General features: G+C 40.3%; 1 protein-coding gene across 1 annotated transcript; it reads right to left on the bottom strand.

Moving 5' to 3' along the window:
• Window positions 1–109: 109 nt before the first annotated feature.
• On the bottom strand, window positions 110–1,057 carry LOC121779101 (B3 domain-containing protein At4g34400-like). Its single transcript, XM_042176443.1, has 3 exons — window positions 953–1,057; window positions 611–875; window positions 110–543 (listed from the first exon to the last, which is right to left on the bottom strand). Exons 1-3 carry the CDS (start codon window positions 1,055–1,057, stop codon window positions 110–112), a joined length of 804 nt encoding a protein of 267 aa, XP_042032377.1.
• Window positions 1,058–12,213: the final 11,156 nt, after the last annotated feature.

The raw sequence follows: 12,213 nt of genomic DNA, 5'->3' as shown, positions 1-12,213 counted from the left end.
ATTACAGCCATGATCAAATGAGCGTACACAGATCTCATTATCACCTACATTACGATAATAAGGAGCTTACTACTACTACATCTAGCTAACGTAATTACTTCCAACGATCTTAAGGACGGTCAAACCACACTTGAAATTGGACAACAAAGGCATCAACGAGCTTGAAATGGCAACGCACCCCTTCCACCAGATTGTGCTCGTGTTTGAATCGAGCCCAACCATGCTTCACCCATACCTTCCTCGAGTTGTGTTTGAGTGTACATAGCCACATCCCCCCTTCGGTCACCAGATGCACGCCCACTTTAATTGCCCCCATCGGGATATGGCGTTGCCAAAAGCCATATGGGATCTCAAGGCTGCGATTGATGTTAGTCGGGGTGAGCGAAATGATGAATGTTGGGAAGCCATCGATGTTTAGTGCTCCGCTATCGTCTACGTAGTCGTCATCCATAGTTGTTTCAGATTCATTCTCCGATGGCACGTAATCGTCGGATGTATCGATGTCCGGAGAGTAGCTACCTTCCACATCGTCGTCTTCAACAACTACAAATAAAATGAGTTTATGTATTAGTCCCGCATGAACAAAGTAGATGATTTAAAGTGAGTTTACCGTCCACGTCTCCCTGCGGTGGACAATGCGTTGCGCTATCAAACCGCTTTACATTGAAAATACCAACATTCACCAAAGTGAAGGTGAGATGATCGCCGTGTACGGCGCCAGTAGCACGAACAAACTCTCTCCATCCGGAGGAGAAGAAGAACCCATTAGCAAGCTTCAGAATTCGCACCCTATATCGTATTCCATTCGGCCAAACGAGCCTACAGTCGAACGGTAGGTCATGCCCGTGAATCCCGACGAATTCGGGAGGAAGCCGCTGCAAGTTAAAAGTTGAAGTGAAAACAAAATTTGGACAATTTCATATGTAATATATCAAAACAGAAAACCACATACCATGTCATCCTTGTATCGCTCCTGGTGGAACACCTTCATGAATGCAGGGAGTCTTTGGTAGTCCGGGTCGACATTCGGGATGGAGTTCGAACCTTCATCTCCCATTTGAAGTTTTATGTGATGCAAATTTAGTTTAGTGTTCGACTAAGTGTTGAATGGTGTTTATCCGTCTAGATACGTATTTTCTATATATGCTTCAAATGGAGAAGACAACCTTATGCATTAAAGAGAAGTGGTGAGGAAGGTGGAGAACATTTATGATTTCTGAGTCGGTGGGTGAGCTAATAGTCGCTGACGTGTGAACCTGGGTATGCATGGCTTCTCGCAAATCCCGCTGATGGTTGGGAGTTGAATTAAAATGATAAAGAATGATGATAATTTACACCGAATTACAATATTACTGGGGCTGAGTATATTGAATGCATTGAGATATGGGTGGATGTATGAATGGAGTGACAATCCCAACAGTTTATCACAAATTCCAAGCCCACGATCATGAACTAACCGATTATACATTAGTAAGAATAAACACGATAGATTAATACAATATATTAGAATAAACAAGGCGTTTTGAAATCATCTTGGTCGCGAACTACATAGAGTTCGCCCGACCAGGCGTTTTGCATGCGAAAAAATGCCCGTCTGGGCTTTTTGCGCGACTTCCGTTTTTGGACTCTTTTCGTGTCATTTAGTTTGCACTTTTTTCTCTTGTATCAATACTCATGTCTAGGGTTTTGTATTAGCAGACGTTTAACATTATTGAAGAACAAAGGTTCTGTTAAAATATTTTCTAGGTTTTTTCTCTTCTATTTAACTATATTTTGTCTACTAATTTTCGTTTCACGTCACGATACTAATAAAAAATAAGGTTCTATGAATGGACCAATAACACATTTCAACCAAAACTAGCTTCAAATCATACTCCATTCGTCCCAAGACAAGCGATGTCGATCCTTCTTCGTGTTAGACGATCAACAAGCCACTTGCACGAGCACAATGACTCATTTATTTTGTTGATTTGAATTATGAATGAATTGAATGCACAATGACTACCATATGCACAATGAGTCAAAGATTGTGTGGCTCGATGGAACTTTGAATGGAGGGTGGGGTGTTGCATTTATGGAATTGGTAGATAAGTGTCAATCAAATTTACTCAAAGTCCTCGTACTTAAAGACTAATCTGTTGTGGATATTGTCCCACACTAGAGCAACATACAATCCCACTGTAAACACAAAGATGGAAATCCCTTCACAATCAGAGTTCTTGTATAAAGGCAAGTGGTCTCCGGCATGCGACCATGTGTTGGTGGACTGCCTCATCATGCTGAAGGAGGAGAACAACATGTCGGCCACCGTATTCCCGTCATAGATCCTAATTACGGCGTCAGATTGGATCAAGAACAAAGCATGTGTCCAATTCTCTAAACTGGAGCTGAAGGAGCGGGTAGACCTGTTGCGGAAACGGTATTACACGTTCAAAGCAGTCATCCGTCTCCGAGGTACGTACTGGAACCAGCAAACGAAAGCGGTCGTGGCACCAAATGAATCGTGGGATAATATGTTGAAGGTATTGTATCGCTTCTGGTTGTTAAAATTTCGAAACTTACCACTCATTGGCCGAAGCTTTAACTTGTGTTATAACATGCAGATGAACTCCTTTGCGGGTGCTTACTTCTATCAGGAAGAACCCATTTGGGAACGCCTCGCTTGTGTGTTTGGGTTCGACGATGTGAAGGTCGAGGGACAAAAGGAAGTGGTCGTTATCTCCGACAACACTGAAGAGATACATGAGGATGCACTCGTTATTAATGCTCTGGTAGACGGAGAAGACGGGGTTAACTCTCCAGCCGTGTTCCCTGGCCGAAAGGTGCGCCGGAAGTTGTTCGACGATGACCCAGTGCCCGATGACCGAGAGTCCAGTACCGCCGCCGGAAGCTACTTCGTCGATTTAACAACGGATGGGATGATGCGACCTCGGGAAGAGCAGGGCCGGATTCTGCATCAACCTCCCAAACCATATAATGAAGAGGTCGAGCCATCAACCGCGAAGTCCCCTCGTGCAAGTTCGTGCGGCTCAAACTCGCTGATGATGTGGTGGCCCCATATATGTAAACGACCATGAGCTCCAAGAAGCTCATGGTTGGGCGAAGTCCTACAATAGTTACTCAGGAAGGGCTGTTTTTTGTGCATACTTCCTATTATGTTTGGTGCTTCTAAGCTAGGTTGAAAAATGTATTTTGTAGGTAATACCAACTTGGTGGTGTAGCTGGGCAAATATGGTATAAACTGATGTCGTTGTAGTGGTTGTAGGGGTTTGTATAATGTCATGCATCAAGTAGAACCATTGCACTTTCATAGGTATGCAAACTCCATTGTACTTCTGTATGTCCATATCACTAGTAATAGTCCCACTAAGGGAAGCTTTTTTATCTCCATATCACTTGTAGTAGTTCCACTCAGTGAAGTTGCCAATTAATGAAACATGCAGATTGGGTTCAAACAAACCAACAAATGACTGATCAAGAAAGTATCCCAACAAGCATTTAAGAACTCTTTTTTGTTCGTGTATGGTTAAATTAAACAATTTCATTCTATTAGCTTTACAGCTAAGAGGTTAGCCATGTACCCATGGTACAAAACTGCAAAAGATATGAAGTTAGACAGAAATCTTGCAAGAAATCCTGACTAAGCCTCCATATCTGAAACTTTAACTACTTCATAATCAAAATGCATAGTGAATCAGTTGCCACAGATAACAAAAACCATGTGATTTAGTTGTCAAAAGATAAGTTATATGTGCACTATCATGGAAATAAGGGTAAATACATAGGCAAAAGATAGTAGTGTGGACTAAATCATACTCTGATGTGCTTTAGTCAACCTTCCTTATGTGCATCCTCGATAAGGCATAGGAGATAGCCAAGCCGAGCATTGGCCGGCATGCCAATGAAAACTTCAAGACGTTGAGGTTTGTCACCCAAAATATTGCACACACGGTAGCGTTGGGGCAGGGTAAGGTCTTCAACGGTGCCGAGCTTATCAAACACTTTCTGTCGTGCTTGACCCATGTCGAACTCATAGCCAATGCATTTAGAAATCATCTCAAGCCGCGCATCTGTTCTCTCATGGAGGTTGCCAAGGAACTCCATAAGCTCTACATCGGGGGATGGCTTTTTCCTATTCGGAGGTATAGTTTTGGTAGTCGACACCTGTTTCCCACTATTGTCGGAGCTATGATCATGCACCTCATTGTGGTTGGACACCGGTGTATACGGTTCAGGGATGAAATCTTCAAAGAAGGGGTGGTAGTCGTTTTCGTGAACCTGGCTGCCTCCAGAAACCTAGCCACGGAGACTTTTCGCAGCTGCACCTATCTCTTCAGCAGCCACCCATGAAGCACGATCCTTGCTAAATATAGTCTTCCACGTCTCCCACAATGGCCATGATTTGTTCTGCATAAATTTGGTCTCTTTGTCTGCCTGCATTGTTGCCCAATTGGTAAGTAACATTTAAACTATAAAGTGACAATTGTTGATAGCATAACACCTGCATAATCTGTTCCCATTGTTCATCACTACAATCAAACTTGTGATCACCGTGATGGTTCCACCCTACCCCAGTTCGACTCAGTATGGATTGGAGAAGGCCATAACTCTTCTTCCATGCCCCGATTTTGGAGTTGATGTACGGGTTTCCTTCCAAGTCCGTGTTGGGGAACTCGGCACGGAGGTTGTCCTCTATCTTACTTAGGTACCCCGCCCTGAAACCGTTGTCCGATTTCCAGCCTGTTGCAGTGAGCTCTAGCAATGTCGCTGCTAGTATGTCTTCCTCCTGCGGAGTCCACATTCGTCTCGATCTTTTCCCCTTGCGAAACTTGTTCCTCGACGTCGCAGTCACAACTGGAACAGAAAACCCCACCATCCAGGTTAGAAAGTCATCTAAAAGCATCGTGACAACAAATACGGCGTTAACTAAAATAGAGTGGTGTACATACCATCGCAATCGGCCCTGCTGCTAGAGCTACCACCCCATGGACATTTTCCAGAGTTGGGGATACCTACATTCGGTCCACCGGGTAATGGAGACAGACCTTAAGTAGAAGCTATCGATTAAATACTCACTTAAAACAATCACTTAATCAAAGCTGGAACTCGGCAATGTCAGTACAAAATTGCAAACAAGATAGCATATCTACTTCAATGGCGCCACGGATTCAGCAATTGATGCGAAAATAAATAGCACATCACGATATCGGTGGCCGACGGAGCACCATTAGGTGCGCATATGTTACAAAATCAGAAGTGAATATCAGTACTAATCAAGTTTTTTGGGGTAACACATGAAGCACTGAACAAATGGAGAGAGTTAAAGCTTGTAATGTACAATCCTTCTAAAGGAATGGAAAATCGGAGAGACTCGGTCATACCTTTCCCGTGCTGGTGTCCTGACTGCATCGTTCCGTTTGGCTATCAATTTGCAGACAATAGCAGCTCCTTATTTATCCCCAAACTTGAATTGAATTTGAATAGGTATTCCGCGTACAAAATTTCGTTGGCGGGCTCGTCAAAAACAATGAGGGCATATTAGGAAGTATAGAAAATGGGCAAATTTTAAACAAAAAAGAAAAGAATGTAAAAGCCCATATCTGCAACCCTTTCTGAAATGTTGAACACTATAACCACTTGGCTAAAATCGTGATGGAACAGTATGAATTCTGGAATCCTTAAATTGGGCAGATTTCATTTCAAGTAACTTGAACAGGCCCTTAATGTCTTACCTCGCACGACGCACCCGAAATTTTATGTGGTTGATGTGGAAACATAGGTTGCCTACAAACTTGCAAAGAAGAATTAGACAACTAACTGATGATGAAAGTTGTCAAATGTGCACTTGGGTGGTAGAGGACAAATTGCATGTGTTTCGGGATTGTGAAAGGTCAGCAGCTGTTTGGAAGCTTGTTCCACATGACATGAAGAATTTTTTCTTCCCGGCATCATGGGATGAATGGTTGAGTTTTAATTTAGTGGAATCACAAGTAAAGGTAGTTCATAACCTAAGGTGGCCTTCAATATTTTCATCACTTTGTTGGAAGATTTGGGGGTGGAGGAATGAAGAATGTATGGGAAATAAGAAGCGAAACGGAGAGGAAAAATTGCACATTGCCACTGCGCCGATAAGGGAGCTTGTGTTGTTGTCTAACAATATTCCTCGACCCCATAAGATTGAAACATTCTTACATTGGGAGAGGCCAGCTGAAGGGTGGATTAAAATTAATAGTGATGACAGTTGGAATAGAGATCTGAGGAGGAGGAGGAGGAGGGGAGGTGTTGCGGTGTCCTGCGAGACAACCTCTGTAAGTGGATCACAGGATTTGAAATAAAGTGTGGACTATGCGGCATTGAAAGGACGGAGCTCTGGGGAATTCTAACTGGGCTTAGAGTCGCTTGGGGAGAGAATTACCGCCGAGTGGAGCTTGAGTCTGACTCCATGTCTTCAGTTGATATGATTAGAAATGGAGTTAATGCTCAACATCCTCTGAGAGACTTGCGATACATCGGGTGATGCAATTAGACTGGGAGTGCAACATCAAATACATATCAAGGGAAAAGAATCAGGTAGCTGACTGGTTTGCTAAAGATAGTCTTAGTTTACAAGCAAATTTTCTTTTATTTCAATTTCCACTTAGAGAGGTAGTTAAACTGCTTTTAGCAGATGTTATTGGTGTTTCTTTTTCAAGGTTTGTTAAACATTCGTAATTTAATTTAAAAAGGCTACGACCCTCTTTAGCACAAAAAAAACAGACAAAATATTGTTAAAAGGTATCAGTTGGTTTTTGGGTATATTGAGATACAAATTTATCGGCCAAAAATTACATGGAAATAATAAGGAGAAAATTACACAGAATAAACTGAACATAATGAACTAGAAAACTGTAGAATAGTGTAAGCCGACTCGAGGAGTAATCTTTCTGCAAAATGAGATACACCTCGGTAGTGCTCTCGGATTGGCGTGTCGTCCCCAAAGATAAAACAATTGCATCTCTGAGGTAGTAGCACCGCTAACAGCAGAGCTTCAGTTCGCTGGATGACGGCGAGATCAGAGCTTCGATAAAAAGAAAATGCAGAGACGGTGAGAGTGTGTGCTATGCAGAATGCTTGAGTGTGTTGTGTATGGAATGCAAGGGATGCATACCTATTTATAGGCCAAATCCACCTGCAGGGGTTGCTGGAGTCAACAGATATAATGTCTGTCATCATGTCTTTCTCTAAAATCGTCGGGGTTACAAGACGTTGCGGGAGCTTAACAGCCTAATGCATCTGGACACACTACACGACATGGTCCATTGTGGACATGCCAATTGTCAGGATCCATTGGGGACACGACATGACGTGGACAACGTGAACCTTGTTACGTTTGAGGTGGTCCAACAAGATTAGGAGTCGGGGCCCAGGCCAAGCTCAACGACCAGCCCCAAAGAATATCCCAAAGACCAATTTTCGAGATCCAAGTCTAGGGCCAAGGCACACGACGGTGGGTCACGGTCAGTGTGGACCCAGGATTTCGACTCTGGGGGCTCCAAATTAATATTAGTTGTAGAGTATTTTTTTCGATATTTACATCACCGCATGTAGTTGTGGCGTGAGTGGTAGAAAGTTGCGAGATATGTAGATCATAATGAGTAATAAATAGTAATATATGAGTGATAATAATAACTTCGGATACAAATGATCATTGTCATTAAAAGTAGCCTCGACATTGAAAGAGCCGACATTGTTATGAATACTTATAATATCAACTACTATGAATTAATACATACTATTTGTTTTTCAAAATAATCAAAATATTTAAAATAATTTATCATAATAAAATACTCCATTTGTCCCATAATAAGAGTCACAATTTGCTATTTCGGTTCGTCCCACAATAAGAGTCACATTTCACTTTAACTATAAATGGTAAGTATGTCTCACATTCCACTAAGTCAATTCACTCACATTTTATTACAAAAAAGTGGATCTCATATTCCACTAGCTTTTCCAACCCACTATTCTTTACATTTCTTAAAATCCGTGCCCACACCATATGTGACTCATATTATGGGACGGATAGAATACAATTAGTGATATATTTTTATTGCAAATGTGAAAAAAATTGTGTCTAATTTAAAATTAATAGATTTTGAATTTGAAAAAAACTGAAAGTATTGATTGACAAGATTAAAAGCTGTGACAAAATAATTGACTTGAATGTAAGCCTTTGCCAGGTTCGAACCCGCATCTCTTAAAGGAGAGGCGATTTAAAACTTTTTGTTCCTTTTTCGAAATCTATTCTTCCTTCTGAAAATAAAAAAAAGGATTTTTCAGGTTTAGATTGGGAGATTATGATTCTCTAATAAATTTCCTGACGAAAGTTAAAAAGTGGTTATCTGCCGCTTGCACTAGCCGATGTATTTTTAATTTGTGTTAAACGAATATATATATATATATATATATATATATATAGAGAGAGAGAGAGAGGACTGTGATCAATACCAAACTGGTCTTAAACCTTAAACGCCGAACAACATCATTATAAAACAACCTGGAGTTCATTATAATGAACTAATAACAAACTTATAATGAACTTCAGATCTTTATATTATGCTAGATGATGTCATTGTTTTTAAATCATTGAATTCCCTATAATGAACTACGAATAAAATTGTAATGAACTCCGCGTTGTTTTTATAATGATGTGTTTGGTGTTTAGCGTTTAAAATTAGTTTGGTATATAAAACAACCATATATATATATATATATATGGATGTATTCATTTCCTTTTTCCATATTTTCTCCTATTTCCTTCTTGATCTCAGCCGTTTATTTCCTCCATCCTATGGCCCAAATTATTGGCTTTAACCATTAAATTTAATTCAATTAAAATCTGAAAAGGTCAAAATAGGTAAAAACTAAATTGGTGGTTATGGAAACTTCCATGATTTCCTCATTTGAAGATCTAGGTTTTTTTTTCACACGCTCTAGACGTGATTGTCTCCCTAATCCATCTCTGCACTTTTTTTTCCTGAAAATCCTCAATTCGTTCCCTCTTTCCTCAATTTCATCGGAAATCGCGTGGATGTGCTGGAGATACGGTTTCAGAATCCTCCGCTTATCCTTCTTCCTAATCCTCAGCACGAAGCTCCGGCTTTCGCCGTCTCTCTCCACTCGATTCAGCCACGAGACTTTCACGCCGAGGAAATCGTCGTGGATCGTCTGATTGTCGTCGAGCGATAAAACGATGTCGTTTGATTTTTTGCCGGCATAGAGGTTGGTGAAATCGGAGTCCTCGAGCGACGGGAAGGAGGTGAGGTAGAGCGAAACGCGACGGTAGAAGAGGTTGCGTTGGTGAGTTGAATGGTTCAACTTGGGGACTTTGAAGTGCTGGTGAACGTGAACTCGGTCGTCGATCCACATAATGTACACATAATGTACATATTGTATAGTATAATGCGTAGTTTAGTTTCTGTAATGCATTATTTGTGATATGTAATGAACATTTATGCTGACGCGTTTAATTTAAGTTGTGTCGTGTTTCAATGTTTGGCGCACGTTTCTTGTTTTCCCTAAGGGTTTGACAAGCCTAGGGGCTAGGGTGTAGTATGGTCTAAGTCTAAAAAAAGTTATCCAAATACACGAGCTGGAGTAATTCGCCTGGGGTTGCACAAGCATAACGCGTAGGTATATTTTAAAACAGATATACATAATGTACATATTATGTAGTGTAAAGCGTAGTTTAGTTTCTGTAATGCATTATTTGTGATATGTAATGAACATTTATCCTGCCCCGTTTCATTTAAGTTGTGCCGTGTTTCGATGTTTGGCGCACGTTTCTTGTTTTCCCTAAGGGTTTAACAAGCCCAGGGGCTAGGGTGTAGTATGTTTTAAGTCTAAAAAACATTGTCCAAATACACGAGCTGCAGTAATTCATCTCGGGTTGCACATGCATAGCGCGTAGGTATTTTTTAAAACAGACATACATAATGTACATTTTAGTGTAGTATAATGCGTAGTTTAGTTTCTGTAATGCATTATTTGTAATATGGAATGAATATTTATCCTGGCCCCGTTTAATTTAAGTTGTGCCATGTTTCGATGTTTGGCGCACATTTCTTGTTTTCCCTAAGGGTTTAACAAGCCTAGGGGCTAGGGTCTAGTATGTACGAACAACAACCACGTGATGCATAAAATAGGATAAATAATGCATTCAAATAGCCAAATAATGTACAGAATCACTCAAGTAATGAACATACAAATATTGCATTCATTCTTAGACTCATGTACAACAGCAGTCCAACGATGCATAAAACATGATAAATAATGCATAGAAATAGCTAAATAATGTACAAATATTGCATTCACTCTTAGACTCGTGTACAAGTTCTGTGACGGCTTCCTTCTGCCGTGGAGTTAAACTCTTTATACAATTCAGAAACTCTGTAGGGGTTCGTCGAAAATACAGATGGTCGACGTTCCAACCCCTTGGTTTCCTATCCTCCGTCTCTTCCGAGATGTACTAGTCCCGGCCTCTGATAATCGCTCCCGGAATTTCTGGGCAATTCCTACTGGCAGTATATCATCGACCGCCTCGTCGATGTCCAATCTTAGCTGCTTTGATATTGTACAACATACAAAATAATAACATACAATTAGTTACATAATATACAGACTGAATAAAATAATGTGGACAGTTATACTGTATTCACTTATACACCCTTGTACAGAAGCATCAAAATAATGCCTAAAAACTAATACATAATGCATTTTAATAATCAAATAATGTTCAGAATAAATCAACAAATGCACCATAAATATTGCAATCACTCATTGTCTCATGTCCAACAACAGTCACATAAAGCATAAACCATGATAAATAATGCACTAAAATAACTAAATAATGTACAGATCCGGTCAAGTAATGAATATACAAATATTCCATTCACTCTTTGACCCATGTACAACAGCAGTCACATGATGCACAAACCAGGATAAATAATGCATTCAAATAGCCAAATAATAAACAGAATCACTCAAGTAATGAACATATAAATATTGCATTCACTCTTAGACACATGTACAACAGCAGTCATATGATGCATAAAACAGGATAAATAATGCATAGAAATAGCTACATAATGTACAGATTCGATCAAGTAATGATAATACAAATATTGCATTCACTCTTTGACCCATGTACAACACAACTCACATAATGGCTAAACCTTGATAAATAATGCATAGAAATAGCTACATAATGTACAGATTCAATCAAGTAATGAACATACAACCACTGCATTCACTCATTGACCCATGTACAACAGCAGGCCTATAATGCCTAAAACATGATAATTAATGCATACAAATAGGTAAATACTGTATAGATTCAGTTAAATAATGCGGCCATGAATATTGCATTCACCCAGTACTTCATGTACTAAAGCAGGCAATTATTCCAGGAATTGGACATGCAAATGAAATTGAATGCTCACCTTCAGACTGGGATGGTTGTGAAGTGGAAGGATGTCATCTTTTCGTCATGATAAATCTGGGAGACGAACCAAAAAATCAGAACCCTATCGGATTTCATCTACATGGTAACTAAACAATTGTAAAATAGAAAATAATTACAAAATCAATTAAAGACCCAACCCTAACCACAATGAATACGAAATAATTATTTAAGAACATCCTGTCCAATAAGATTTTGAAAACCTCGTTTTTTCTGGGGAAAAATTTGTGAATCGTCGAGTTGGTGGAGTGGTAGGTGGATAAACGGTGGTTGGACGCAGAAATTAAACTTCTTCAAACCCGACCTCTTCTTCTACTTCAGGAGATGCTCGCACAATAGGGGAATGACGGTTGGACGGTGAAACATACGACAATCGACACTCTGTGGAGATTGAAAGTCCCTTGAAGAGGCGGCTAGGGTTTTGATAGTGGATGGAAATTGGGGAGACGAAATGGGGTGAGAGATTGAGGGAGAGTCGTTTGGAGTGAGAAATTGGTAGAGTAGATGGAAGGTCGTGGCTATATGGCGCTTAGATTTCGCACCTGCCGTTTTTGGGCGGTTTTGGTACTGTACATTTACTAATTTTCCCATATAATGCACAAAAGGGCCCTAATAATGCACAGACGGGATCATTAGTAAGCTTATCATCCGAATCGTCCATCCCTCAAATCTAACGGTTCCAATTAAGAAGGAACTTAAATCTAAGGGAAGAA

Source organism: Salvia splendens, chromosome 19 (assembly GCF_004379255.2).
Source record: "Salvia splendens isolate huo1 chromosome 19, SspV2, whole genome shotgun sequence".
NCBI lineage: Eukaryota > Viridiplantae > Streptophyta > Magnoliopsida > Lamiales > Lamiaceae > Salvia > Salvia splendens.
The sequence above is the reverse complement of the archived record's forward strand: the minus strand, read 5'-3'. Positions and strand labels throughout refer to the sequence as shown.

Coding starts and splice junctions, on each gene's coding strand:
- LOC121779101 (XM_042176443.1), bottom strand. CDS start 1,057: ATGGGAGATGAAGGTTCGAACTCCATCCCGAATGTCGACCCGGACTAC. Junction 876..952: donor AGCGATACAAGGATGACATG/GTATGTGGTTTT, acceptor TTTAACTTGCAG/CGGCTTCCTCCCGAATTCGT. Junction 544..610: donor ACCGCAGGGAGACGTGGACG/GTAAACTCACTT, acceptor TTTTATTTGTAG/TTGTTGAAGACGACGATGTG.